This window comes from Mytilus galloprovincialis, chromosome 5 (genome assembly GCF_965363235.1).
Source record: "Mytilus galloprovincialis chromosome 5, xbMytGall1.hap1.1, whole genome shotgun sequence".
NCBI lineage: Eukaryota > Metazoa > Mollusca > Bivalvia > Mytilida > Mytilidae > Mytilus > Mytilus galloprovincialis.
The window spans coordinates 70,516,724-70,531,955 of NC_134842.1; the positions used below are offsets into that span (position 1 = coordinate 70,516,724).

Sequence of the window (15,232 nt, forward strand, 5' to 3'; positions counted from 1 at the left end):
ACCGACCTTGTTAGAGTTTATCATTTTAATATGGGTTCATAAATAATTAATTTTATATTAAGATATATTTTACCTCTTTTGACGATTTATTTTGTTTGTGTATTTCATTATATAGATATAGGAAGATGTGGTATGAGTGCCAATGAGACAACTCTCAATTCAAAGTCACAATTTATAAAAGTAAACCATTATAGGTCAAGATACGGTCTTCAACACGGAGCCTTGGCTCACAACAAACAGTAAGCTCTAAAAGGGCCCCAAAAGTTACTAGCATAAAACCATGCAAACGGGAAAACCAACGGTCTAATCTATAGAAAAGAGAAGTTTATAGTGTAGGACATCAGTTTCAGGAATATCGAATGTATTTAAAGGTGCTACACCTGTAAGCAAACGTAAAATATTTATCTGATATTTTACTAAATATCTAATAACTTTATACAATGTTATATTTGTTTGACCTTGGCGCATTTGTTTTACTGTAATTATTTACAACGTGACATTAATCAAAAGTGTTTACTGTCGTCCGAGGCATAGATAGAAGGTGAATCAATCAATTAATGTATGGAAGTTTTTGCTAAACGCGAACAAAGAACTATGACTTGTACCATACAAGTAAATCATAAGTATACAATCATGTTCTTTAAAGTAATACATTTAATAACAATTTATTGTCACATGTATGAAAATTAATGCTTTCATTATCTTGTGTGCATTTCAAAATGGGATCTACGACATATTTTTCTTCTTTATTTTTTCTAATTGGAACTTATTTTGCAAATGGTGCAGGTAATTAATACGCCTTTGTTTTTAATATCCTTCACTTGATTTTGCAGTTAGAAAGGAACGTTTTTACCACTAATTCATTTTGAGATATAAAAAAAATTGCATTATGATTTACAATTAAGCTAAATATTGTACATAGTGCGCGTGTATTTGACTCGTCCATGACTAGTGTCAGTACCGACTAATAAAAATTAGACGAATTAATTTCAAACTTTTTTGTCTGAAAGCAATAAACATGATATAAGATCCTCGCTATGTCTACTCCGTTTTATTCTTTTTTAACAGGCAATTCTCTTTTAAATGAATAATTCCTTAAATCTTTGCTATTCTAATTTATCTTAATATCGACTTATTTCACCATAAAAATCATCATAGTTTTCTGGCTTAAATTTGTGTTGACGTCATATCGTTTGGTCATTCAATCAGGCTTTCAAATGAAAGCTTCAAATAAAATATAATAAATAGGTTATCTCTCTTTGTTCATTGTAAGAGACACGATTCAGTCAACGATTTTTTTTAATCCATGAATAATTAAATGGTTTCTTTTATCTTTTTCATATATCGTTTTGTAGTACAAATAAAGGAAACAGCAGTTTACTTCTGTTCAAAAGTCATTAATCGATTGAGAGAAAACACAGGTTACAAACTAAAAAAGAGGAAAAAACATCAACTATACGCTTAAACATAGTAATTACGTAGATTTTCGGATCAAATAAAGTTTTTTATGTATCAATTTTAAATTTATTACACCAATAAAGTACCAAGTTGAAAATTCTATATTAACAATATCTTTTTTTTTTCTTATTTTCGAGATGCACATAGATTGAGAAATTAAAATTAACAAAAAAGTTTAAAACATTTATGTTGCCTACATACTACAGTTTTTTGGGTTTTTTTTTTAAATACATATTCTAAAGAAAAAACGATAATGCGACGACAGAATACGGAACTTATGAAAAAAAAATTTTGTTTAGTTTTTTATTGTTTTTTTTTTTTTTTTTTTAGAAAAATTAGCAAATTATGTTTCACTTACATATACAAATTGAATTCAAAGAATATAGATATAAAGGTTACAGTGATGACCAACTGCATTGAATGCCAAGCAATTTGTATGAATTGAAACCCATAACAACGATAGGGGTATACTGTTTAAGTTATATCCGCCGGTAAACCTCTGTATTTATATCCGCCGGTAAACCTCTGTCCGTTACTCTTTTCGGTTGGATTTTTTGAAGCAACTACAAATTTTAAAAATAATAATAAAGCTTAACATATATCGGTGAGAAACTCTGTCTGAGACATATCCATTTCCGTTGACACAAATATGATTGATTTTTAACTATTTTGTACGTATGTAAATTGATTTTCGTTTTTTTTTTAAACAAACCACAAATCAGGACCTCTTTTTACTAAAATAATCTAATGATGAAAGATACTAGACTTAAGAACAAATGGCAAAAGATTTTAAAGTTCTCGGTTTAATTTTCATTTGTTTACACAATTTAACAGCATTTCATGTTTTTTTTTTTTGTTGTAAACTCAAAAAGAGACGCAGTATAATTGCAAATGAATGTGTCGCCTGTGCACTGATACGTGTAAATATATTTTTTGTTGATTAATTTTCACTCGATGCAAAACAGAGCTATTGGTAACCCGGATTTGTTTTCTCTTATTCGATTCATGACTTTTAAACAGCTACTAAACATACTACTACTACTGTTACCGTCATTTAAATACAAAGCTTCATGAAGATAAATTACATCCTGGTATTTGGTACCCATTTTAGAATTTGTAAGCCTAACCATATACATTAATCTTTATATCCTACTTTTTCAAAATGATATATGTTTACTCAAAAGCAATAGCAGGTGTATAAATGATAAGGCGGTGCAGGTCAATAATTTTCTAATTTCTCTGTATTTCTTTTCAGTTCATGAATGGGGATATCATCATGGCGTAGGTAAGTTCTCTGTCTAATTTATCCTCGGAATGTATACGGGAAGATTATATAATTATAATACACATAGACAAAATCCCACTTTTAAATAATTATCAGATAACAAATATACCCTTGACTAGTATATGTCAAATCAAATCAAATATTTCATTGTCGTAGAAACTTAACAGTTTGTGACCAACATATATTAACACAATAAACATATATACATGCATATAAAACATACATAATAAAAACATCATCAAAATTTATAACAACAAACAAGCTGCTAAGAGTCCCCTGCCCTTAGTTCTAATGACTTTCCAAGAATGATCCTAATTTATTTGTTTGTAATAGCGTTGATGGATTTAGTAAATAATGCACAAGTGTTTTTGTTTGCTTTTAAATAAAAAAAAATCAAATTAATGTGGAATATGTCTAAAAAGAACGGCAACTTAATTGTTTTCCTCCACTATTTTTAACAAGTGACTTTTGAGTTTGATCTCTTATATGCATAGGTGCACACTAGCATTACTCAGATTTTTGTTTCGTGATAACGAAGCTACATGCGGCCAAATTTCTATTAGTGGTGTATGTAATACTGTATTAAAGATCAGCATGCAAGAAACTGTTCGTCTAATTTTAAATACACACGAGCATTAGAGGTCTGAACGCAGTACAAACTCATCCAAAATAATACTATTTTTTCTGTACAAAACATATATAATAGTAACATGATTTTCACATAACGATATTTTTGTTTTGGTTAATATAGATCCTGCACATTGGAAATACCTATTTTCGACATGTGGTGGAGAGCAACAATCTCCGATCGATATTAAGACATCTAAGGTCAAGACTGATAGACGTCTAGGACAGTTTGATTTTAGTAAGCTAACGACGGAAAGGAATGTCAAAATTAACATTCAGAATAACGGACACACCGGTATGTATTACATATAACAAAGATATATCAATTTTTCATGAAGAATTTAAAATGTGTTATTTATTTGGTTGATATTCATTAATATCATTAATTTTGTGTTGGTAAATTGTTTTATATACCATTTTTTTTTATTGTAAGCATTTGTTTTTGTTTCTACTTATTCTGTTGCGTATATATTCTAGTATATCAGTATATGACAGTGCACAGGAAAACATAATGAAGTCAAAGCAAGCATAAACATACAACTATCATACAATGTAAACTTCTGATCTTTGCTTCGATGCTGCATTTTGTAATTTATACAATTTTTCGGGTTATTTTCTGTTTAAACTAGTTTGCAAAAGAAATACAAGTTCTATATTTTTAGCCCCAAATAATAAAATGTAGGCAAACACACGAGCATTAGAGGTCTGAACGCAGGACATACTCATCCAAAATAATACTATTTTTTTCTATACAAAACATGAACAAGATTTTCACTTGACCAAAATACACATTTTGTATTCAATATTATAAATACGACATGTAGCTTGTTGTTGGTGTGAGCCAATGCTCCGTGTTGAAGGCCGTACATTGACCTATAATGGTTTGCGTTTTTTTAAATTGATATTTGGATGGAGAGTTGTCTCATTGGCACTCACACCACATCTTCCTATTTCTATGTTACACGTACTTGAATATCCTACATATCCTTTAATTGATGTAAATAATTATACGTCTTGAAAACAATCTTAGTGGAAGTTGGTTTAAAGGGTCGTGGACTAAAAGTATCTGGTGGTGGATTACCAGGAACGTATGAGGTTGAACAGTTTCACTTCCATTGGGGATCAAAAGATACCAGAGGATCAGAACATGAAATCAATGGAAAACATTACTCTATGGAAGTAAGTTAATTATGACATATTGCATTGAAAGAATACATGTATGTTTGACTTTTGATAATTTAATATTTAATAATAACTTTTCTTATGAAATTTTCTTGGAGTTCGGTATTTTTGATAATTTACTTGTTGTCTAGTTAAGAATTCTGCAATGTGGATACCTAGGTAAAATTTCCTGTCATGCATTGACCCGTTGACAAACGTTAATTTCATTGACAATTTGGGTAATTTTGTTTTTATAATTTAACTTTAGTCTGAAATATGGTTCAAATACATTGGAAATTGCAAGTACAAGACAAACGGTTTCTAGACTATCAGATCAAACAGTTATCGTAAAGGTTTACTCTACAGGTGTTTCTATTCTCAATTTGTTTACACCGTGGAGTGAGGAACAAATCAATATCGACTATTGAAAACTGTCAGTCTTTCGAGAGCGGTTTCACGATTGTAAATATGAGGATACAATGCGCATATAAAAAGGTGATAAACTGAAAGCATGATTCTCAAAAATTTAATTATCTAAACAAAAGACCAACAGCTGTGAAAACGAATCAAATATCAATTACAGAAAAACCTTTAAAAAAATCAACACTAAAGTGTAATTACAGAAAATAACCGTGTGAGGCATGTTTTTACATGCAATGTCACGTCAGCAAAAAAACATCCTTTACATGCCAATTTTAATAGATACCTGATGTAAAGAGTATTGGTATGCACGTCAACCTACAGATAAAGGGAATAAGATGCTTAGATACGTTGTCAGTATATGGAATTGTGTCCTACTGTCACACAAGTGAGAGGTTTAACTATCTATAAATCCAGGTTTAATCCACCTGTTTCTATATATAAAAATGTCTGTACCGAGTCAGGAAATTTCCCGTTTGATTTCGGACTTTCCGCTTTGAATGTTCCTCAGACTTTGGTATTTTTGTTACTTTACTTTATTCATATAGACTTTACGTTGTATTCGCATATTTGTTTTACCCTATTGTTTTTTTTTCTCGTTAAGATGCATGTTGTAATGCATTCTGATGGATTTTCCTCTGTTACTGAAGCCATGAATACTACAAATGGTCTTGCAGTCTTAAGCTTCCTGTTTGATGTAAGTTGTACTAATAGAGAAAGCTGGGATTTGTTCACAGTGAATTAAACTGTGGAACCATTTAGATACGTACTTGTATCGAAACTGAATCACTATGATTGTATAACGATGATTGATTGCAGGCGACTGCATACCTATTAAACAATGATTTGAGCAGTTTTACTAAGAACAAAGTATATTTTTTTTTATTAAAATTCGAAAAAGTTAAATATTGAATATAAATTAAAGGTTTGATGGAAAAGATATATAAGATATAAATTTTTTCCAATTTTGTCTTCGCAATTTGAAATTGTTGAAATGTTTTTGTAAGATAATACATTTCATAAAATATATATGCGTCCATGTAATGAAAAAGAAACACTTAATACACTGGTGATTACTAATTGGATAATAACTTTTTTTTCAGATTGGTAGACATAATCACAATTTTGACGAGATCATCTCCCATTTACATTCAATAGAACATAAAGGTAATCATAACAAAGCGGAAGTGAAATTGTATCACCCAAACGTTCGAATTTCTGGGCGTCAAATTCATGAATATTTCGATTGATACTGATATTATGGGAAATTATCGTCCTTGAAAATCTAACCATTTTGAGTTTATGATAGCATACAATTATTGAGAAAGACATATTACAGTTCTCTATTTCAACATAAAATAGAGATCTAATGCCAAAAAGTGACTTTAAGTTAACAGAATGCTTTGCATTACTTATTTTACTTTGAAGGGTCGTCCGTTTACCAGTTCGTGTACATTGCAAACATTGTCATGTGAATAAAGGTAACACTAATCGAGAGAAATTATTCAGATAGGTAAACAAATCTATAAAAATGCGAAAAAAACGTCCATTTACCAAAAAGTTGAACTGTTTGCATTTGAAAGGATCCTGTGCTTTCTATGATTTGTAATTTATTAACTCGTTTTTGTGCATTGAAAAAAGGCTTTGCTTAATTATAAAATATGGTTAGAGGTTCGCCGAGGAAACACTGTTAGGTCGCGTGTTAACAATTCCTTCTTCTGTGTGAGCAAATTGTAGGCAAAGATTTGGGGTCGGAAGGGTTACAACTGTATACCGGACGGTGTGAAGCGACATTTGACATGTTTTGAAAGAATGAAGCCATCCAGGATTCCTAGATTTCAACTATTGATTGACCGGTGTAAGAAAAAATTTTACATTCCTAGCATACAAAACCCTTTTACGTCAATAATGTTTTTGGTAATTGTTAAAATTCTTGTAAATGCATTTTTTAATTACATTGAATGGTTAGTTGTCTCTATTCGAGATAATTATATTTTCTTTTTTTTTCAATTATAAAGAGATATTTTTTTATTTTTTTTTTGGGGGGAAGGGGTTATTTATTAGGAATGAGAGATCATGTCGAGAGGAGAGAACACTAATCCTACGGAGAAAAACAAAACTATTATTGTTCAATTTGCTAAGATCTTAATCTTAACTGTAGGAATTCGAACATGTTTGTAAGTGCACTCTTAGCTTCACACTTGTAAGACATTTGAATGGTATGTGATTGTATTAATGTTCTCCTCTGACACATTTTAATTTTTGAAAAGTCAAGTTAATATATATATATCTGTAACAATAACATCTTCATGCCTTATATATCATGTACTGTAGTACGCCGCTAGATTAAAACAGACGAGGAAAGGTAACACACGGCCAGCGAAAGCTCTTTTTTTGAGAGCCCAGGTGGTCGTGTGGTCTAGCGGTACGGCTGCAGTGCAGGCGATTTGGTGTCACGATATCACAGTAGCATGGGTTCGAATCCCGGCGAGGGAAGAACCAAAAATTTGCGAAAGCAAATTTACAGATCTAACATTGTTGGGTTGATGTTTAGACGAGTTGTATATATATATATATATATATATATATATATATTCCATTAAAGCTAGCCGTTGGTTGTGATATGTTTTCAAACGAGATAGTTATCATAGTGTTTTCCATATTTTATATAAAAGGCTTTTTTCCATTTGAAAATTTACCTTTTAATTTACTAAAAAAATATTAATTAAACGTACTATTTTGAGTATGATCACAAGTATGAATTCCATGAAAAAGTTTTGGTGGGAAACCACATGCGATTTTTAATGCAACACACAGAACTTACCAAACAGGCCTCAACCTATTTAACATAAAATTAGAGAAATTTCTGTCTTCTGAAGTCTTATTATTTCTTTTTTTATTCACACAGGTGGACATGTCCAACTTAACTCATTTAGCATGACTTCGCTGTTCCCATCAACGGATTGCTTCTACAGATACTATGGTAGTCTAACAACACCAATGTGTTATGAAAGTGTTATCTGGACAATATTCAAACATCAGATTTATATTTCAGAGTCTCAGGTCAGTATGTTTTCTCTCTTTTTGGAATAGTGAATGAATAGACAAATTTGTCGGATTATAACATTAATTTTATGATCAAATTTGTGTAATGTGTTGCTATTTCAATATCGAATTCTGTACTTAATTTTCTACCCAGTCAAAACAGTTTTCAATGTAAAAATCAAATGGCCGCCCCTGTATATCTAGAGACATTTTGTACGTGACGTAACGTTATACGTGGACATTAGAGTAGAAGATGAGATTTATCGAATATTTCAAAAACAGGAAGTGAATTGCGAGTGACAATTTCCTTTTTTTTGTAATACATATCTCTAATTATTTATAGAAATGATACCTTTTCAAAATGTCAGGACTTCCTATATATAAGGGTTAGATTATATTATGCAAGTAATAAAATTTCATTAATAAAAGATGTTGGACCGACAACAGCGCGTATAAAGAAAACAAAAGTGAATAGACGAGCAACATTTTATAAAATTATATACAAAAATTAACAAGATCTATATATTCACCTATACAAACCAAACTGACATCGAGGATTTAACATAACCTAGAGTTTACTGTGCTGGTCCGTTATGTGCCAAAATCTCTTCCAGCACGAAGTCACAATTACAATGAAAAAGACAATTGAGATTTTGGTACGTGTCAGAATTCATCTGTATCACTGATAGTTATCAAGAAGGCATCCGTAAAACGGTTGAAAAGGTGAAAAGAATTACTATAAATTATATATAATGAATTGAGGTTTGATATCGAGACGATAAAAAAGAGGATGAATGTCATTTCTTTTTCATATCCCTTAATTTATTTGAATTCCGAATAACAAATCAGATTTTTATCAAATCTCGACTGTAATTTATTTTTGCAGCTAAATCACTTCAGACATCTAGGGAGAACCCATTTTATTGGAACAGGAGACCTTATTAACAATTATAGGAATCCCCAACCAATGAATCATCGAGTTGTCACCTCAAACTGCAGACGACGATCTTCATGTGACAGTGACAGCAGCGACAGTAGTAGTGACAGCAGCGATAGTAGCAATGATATCAGCGACAGTAGTAATGACTGTGATAATGATAGCGACAGTGATAGTGACGATATAAGTATTATCACAGTGTTACACAATTTGATCGACAAGGAGCCTCTATATGCTAAACAATCGGAGTCTCCAAATGCTAAAAAGTTGGAGACTAAACATGCTAAGAAATTGGATACGTCTAAAAATGCCAAGAAGCCGAAGACTAAAAAAGCTAAGAAGGTGAAAGCTAAAAGTGTTAAGAAGTCAAAAACGAAAAGTGCTAAGAAGACGAAGACTAAAATTGAGAAAAAGCCGGTTATAAACAGGCCTAAGAAGTTGGAAAATGAAAGCGTTACAATGTCGACGATTAGAATGATAAATGTAGATAGTGACAGTTATAGTGACAGTAGCAGTGACAGTGATAGTGATAATGACAGCTACAGTGACAGTGCTAGTGACAGTTTTATAGACGATACATGGATGGATACATAACTTTTATCGTAGTGTCATTAAGAAACATATTCAATCGGATGATATGGAAGAATAACTAATATATATATATATATGATAAAATAAAACGTATAAACATGTCACAGATTATAAATGAATGTATAACTTAAAAACTTATTTATTATTATAATAAATGAAAATAATATATGTAATAAACGAATAAAATCTTATTTACAAAACTTGATTTTTAAATAGACTTAAATAATCTATCTTACCGGATTACATATTTCTTCAAGAAGAAATCGTTACTACATGTAGCACACAAGTGTTCAGTATTCAATGTTAAAAAATCATAAACATGATTTCGCATTATCATCAAAAGACAGTAACAGGACGGAAAAGACTTCTCTGTGGAAAATATCTGAAGATTTTGTGATGTATCACCCCCCTTCCTATTTATAAAAGAAACGAACGTGATGGTCTGTGAGCTAAAAAGGGAAATCATCACTGTTTAAAATCAAAAGAATATTAAGCAGCCATATATAAAAAGATATCTCACATACATCTTGATTAACTTGACATGACTGAATGGACTGAACACAACATATCTGAACAGCGTCTTAAAATCTGAAAAGTCTTAACGTTTTAACCTAGCGGTAAATTAAGTCGATCAACACTTGATCACACCAAAATAAAGGCAACAGTAGTATACCGATGTTCAAAACTCATAAATCGATAGAAAAAAAACCAAATCTGGGTAACAAACCAAAACCGAGGGAAACGCATTAAATATTATATAAATAACACATAGCTGAGAGGGTGATAGAGCAGATTGTTACCCCGAGAAAACATTGTCAACCGCGACAAGTCAAGGTTGACAATGTCTTTTCGAGGGGTAACAATCTGCTCTATCACCCTCTCAGGTATGTGTTATTTAATTTATTATACTGAATGTTCTGTTATTACTGTCGATTAAATTTCAAATTCAAAACAATAAACTATGACGTCTTGTACATAACAACCATCCGTATTTAATAAAGCTCACACTTGATCAAGCGTCTCCGTGAAGGGTAATAGAGTATTTGCCATGGGATATAGTCGAATTTAATAAAGCGCACACTTGATCAAGCGTCTCCGTGAAGGGTAATAGAGTATTTGCCATGGGATAGAGTCGAATTTAATAAAGCGCACACTTGATCAAGCTTCTCTATGAAGGGTAATAGAGTAAATTAACACCCTCGTATATGCCAATCAAAATCTGGTATTTTGACATGAAGTATAATAAAAGAGAATGACAACACAACATTAAAATGTAACACACAAAGAAAAACGAACTAAGCATTAACAAAATGACAGTTTCATGCTTAAATCTGGCTACTAGTGCATGCCGTAATGTTTTGGAAATTGCACTGATTTTTGTTTAGTTTTTCATTTGAATGAAAATAGTTTTAGCAATCATATCAATATATATATTTATCAAACTGCTAGATACATGTGCCAAGATGCGACATCCCAGTTAATTCTTCTTTTGAATTGTCTTTATTCAGCAGAGCTTAGGAAATTTTTTGTTGTATCTTTTAGGTTTTTTATTTAAATTGTTTTTACAGAAGTCTTGTTTCTTACCTTCAGTTTGTTTGTTCTTGCTCATGTCTATTCAGTCTTCAATATCTTTGGTAACTAAGTGCTGTCCTATTCTTCTTGTAAAATTAATATAAAGGGACTGAATGTTTATATTATAGTGAGCATACTATATTAAGGTTGTACGGATAAAAAAGTTAAATACAGGAAGGAGAAATAAGTTCGAATATAATATAAAGTGTATAATCAAGAAAAAGGAGTCTATATCCCATTATCCTGTGGCTTTATTTTCCTTTTGAATTTCCATTTTATCAGTAACTGTTGCATTTGCTAGGTAGGTTGGAATTGTGCCTTGAAACACACGGTTATCAGTGCAAAACAGATATAGGATAGGGAATAACCAGTCTAATAACTGGCCATAATTGTATAACAAGGAAATATTATAAGAAACTAAAACACAACCGCGAAATCGCGGGCATTTAGAGCTTGGTTGAAAGTATGTAGACTGTTCTCTGGAGAACTTTTTATTAAGATTTTGTGTCTGGAGAATTTCAGTAAAAGATTTCATGTCTGGAGAATTTCAGAAAAAAGTATCAAAATTCATAGGTACTTGGAAACAGTTAAGCCCTCTCCTATTTTTTTCTGTTAATTCCATTATTTTCGCGTTTCTGTATATTATAACATACGTATACTGTAAATAAAGTGTATTTGCTATTACATATCAATTTCAAGTTTCGTCTCCCAGGCGATCACTGCTATATTATATCTCTAGAGAGTCTATCAACGCGATAGTAATTGTCCTAGGCTTGTCCCCGAGTACTCTTGTGAAATGTATGTGCAAGATTCAAACCGGAAGACTTGTGAGACTTAAAAGTGAAATCGCAGGCATTTTAAGCTTGGTTGAAAGTATGTTAACTATTTTAAGATTAATATTTGTAAAAGATTTTAAAAGATATTTGATTTACTGAAATGATATCAAAAGCCATATAGGTACACAGAGACAGTCAGGTAATCTTTTTAATCCCTCTCTCTTTTTTTCAAAGCCCGTTATTATTCTGTTTTATTCCATAATTTTCGCGTTTCTGTGAAAACTATGAAAATACGTATCTATATGCTAAATATTAAACAGTTAACGTGTATTGAATTTTCTATTAACTATTTAAGTTTCTTCTCCTTGACGATCACTGTTATATAATATAGAGAGTCTCTATATATTATTGTAGTATATATAATTATAGTATACATGCAGATAAACGTAACTATATATTATATACATGCAGATAAACGTGGAAATAATTGTCCTGTACCCGTTCGAGTACTTATGTAAATTCAGTTGCATTTGCCCATAAATCAGCTTCCCTCTCTCATATACCTAGGCTGATGCTCTCCCTTGAAACATACGGTTATTAGAGCCAAACATATAGAGGACAGGGAACCACCAATCTAATCACTGGTCATCATTCTATAACAAGGAAATATTATAAGAAAAGAAAATCAGCTACGTCGAAATTTGTCACCAAAACAATACTTTGAAAAGTTCAAATGATTTATGAATTCATGTAGTGTAAATCTGGGATTATTGTTCGAAGGTAGAAAATGGTATTCTTATATATTATGATATCAAGTCCAAGTAATAAATATGAAGATTTGGTATGAGACAAAATACAAAACGCATAGTCAGCCATGATAGGCTTAGTAATGACATAGGTAACACAATTCAAACGAGATAACTACCGGCTAAACGACAACGATTGAATCATGAGCTCCTGACTTGGGACAGGAACATATATAATGTTTGTTATTTAACTCACACCTAAACATGGGACAGTAGAATTATAGCTAAACATGTCAACAAACCATACAAATCAGATGGATACAAAGCAGAACATCAAGTTACAAACTCGTGACCGGACGTGGCAGGGTATCTATACATTCAAACATCAACAACAAAAAGCAACAAGCTCAAATCTTAAATTTTTCCCAGTCAGAGAAAAACATGATCCTGTGCAATGCCAAAAATTTAGGATCGACAGATTATAGTATCGTAAAATTGCATACGTGTATTGTACGTGCAACAAAGCTTTAATATGGTTTTCAATTGCTGACAACAAAGTCAATATCTATACCAATAAAAACGATATTCACAGATCTAAATACAGTGTTGAATTGGTAACCTTTTAGAATAAGTTTATTTACAGGATCGATAAGTTTAACCTGATCGTTTCTTAATTTTAATGATTAGTAAACAACACCTTCATTAAAATTAGGATGAGCTATTCTGATTGAAATAAGGTGCAGTCCAACTTTCGAACCAAGTCTTTGTACTGATTATATTATTAAAGATTTAGTACAGGTTTCAAGTAAGTTGCGATAACGAAATCCACGACTTATAAATTTACCAGTTAGACATTGCCAAAGGAACATCGCCATCCAAAAAAAGAGAAATTATCAATAGGGAAGGACAAATCGTCCCTTTTGTCGGCCGGAACGTTTGTGAAGACTTTCCCGTATAAAATTGAAATATCTAATTCAGGAAAAGGACAGACTGAGTAATTACCGTTTATGATAAGTTGCTTTTGGTAATTTCGACAGAATATTTAGAAAACTATTGATGATTTTACAATACAAAAAAATGATTAGGATTGCAAAGAGACAACTCTTCACAAGAGATCAACAGTTACCAACTTTTGGTCACCATACAGCTTTCAACATGCAAAGCCCATAGCGCAAAGTCAGCCATAAAAGGCCCCGAAATCACAAATGTAAAACAATTCAAACATGAAACTAACAGGCTAATTTATGTACCATAAATGTACGAAAAACAAAATATGTAACATAACAACAAACGACAACCACTGCATAATAGGCTCCTGACTTGGGACATGCACGTACATGTATACAGAATGTGGTGAGGTTTAACATGTTAGCAAGATTCCAACCCTCTAACCTGGGACAGTGGTGTAACAGTACAACATAAGTCTGGTGATAAAGGGACACACGTGTTGTCCATGAAAATACCTAGTATACATTCTGTCGGTGCACTTTATTGACGAAACGTAGTAATTCATAAGTTTTGTCAAGGAGAAAATAAACAGCTTCAAGCATCTTGTTCCTCCGCTCGAAAATATCATTCTATTAGCCGGTATCCACTTAATAAGATCTTCTAGACTTAATTCTCCACCATAACAAAATCTCCTTGGAAGTAAGTTATGTATTTTTATTTAGAAACAAAGTTCATTTCTAAAAAAAAGAAATTTACTGGAACAAACGTTTTCCCGTACTTTCTATGAGTATTTATTTACGAAAATTTTGACTCAGTGATTTATTGGTGAAAACATTTGCAGAATCTGAAGATTACAAAAGTACCACACTTGCAGTCATATAGATGTATTCGTTTTTACACAATATTACCATTTATATAGAAAAAGAAAATCATAAAAAAGAAACATACAAAATATAATTTAATTTGAGATTATATAATGTTTCCTTCATTAGACACGCTCAAGCCAAATGGAATGAAACCCAATGATGCATTACTATGATGAAATTGAGAATGGAAATGGGGAATGTGCCAAAGAGACAACAACCCGACCATAGAGCAGACAACAGCAGAAGGTCACCAACAGGTCTTCAATGAGAATACATAAATCTACAAGATCAAAATGAATGAAATGATGAGTTATTTTTAGGATCATGCATTACTATGAGAATACATGAGAAACTACAAGACAAAATTAATCCAATGATGTATTACTATGACTATGAGAAAACATGAGAAGCTACAAAAACAAAAGTGTTCTAATGATGTATTACTATGAGAAGACATGAGAACCTACAGGACCAAAATGAATCCAATGATGTATTACTATGACTATGAGAATACATGAGAAGCTACAAAAAAAAAGTGTTCTAATGATGTATTACTATGAGAATACATGAGAAACTACAAGACAAAATTATTCCAATGATGTATTACTATGACTATGAGAATACATGAGAAGCTACAAAAACAAAAGTGTTCTAATGATGTATTACTATGACAATACATGAGAACCTACAGGATCAAAATGAATCCAATGGTGTATTACTATGACTATGAGTAAACATGAGAATCTACAAGAACTTAATAAATCCGATGATGTACTACTAAGAGAATACATGAGAAGCTA

At 31.5% G+C, this 15,232-nt stretch overlaps 1 protein-coding gene across 1 annotated transcript; it reads left to right on the forward strand.

Moving 5' to 3' along the window:
- The first annotated feature begins 718 nt into the window (after nt 1-718).
- On the forward strand, nt 719-9,619 carry LOC143074707 (carbonic anhydrase 13-like). The gene is made up of 8 exons (XM_076250039.1): nt 719-786; nt 2,714-2,743; nt 3,495-3,665; nt 4,401-4,549; nt 5,556-5,648; nt 6,055-6,118; nt 7,860-8,014; nt 8,883-9,619. Exons 1-8 carry the CDS (start codon nt 720-722, stop codon nt 9,525-9,527), a joined length of 1,374 nt encoding a protein of 457 aa, XP_076106154.1. The 5' UTR covers nt 719; the 3' UTR covers nt 9,528-9,619.
- Nucleotides 9,620-15,232: the final 5,613 nt, after the last annotated feature.

What these genes read in the sequence shown, in the direction of transcription:
- LOC143074707 (XM_076250039.1), top strand. Translation starts at nt 720, where the DNA reads ATGGGATCTACGACATATTTTTCTTCTTTATTTTTTCTAATTGGAACT. An exon ending in GGGATATCATCATGGCGTAG is followed by an intron (nt 2,744 to 3,494) that starts GTAAGTTCTCTG and finishes TGGTTAATATAG; the next exon opens with ATCCTGCACATTGGAAATAC. An exon ending in TCTTAAGCTTCCTGTTTGAT is followed by an intron (nt 5,649 to 6,054) that starts GTAAGTTGTACT and finishes CTTTTTTTTCAG; the next exon opens with ATTGGTAGACATAATCACAA.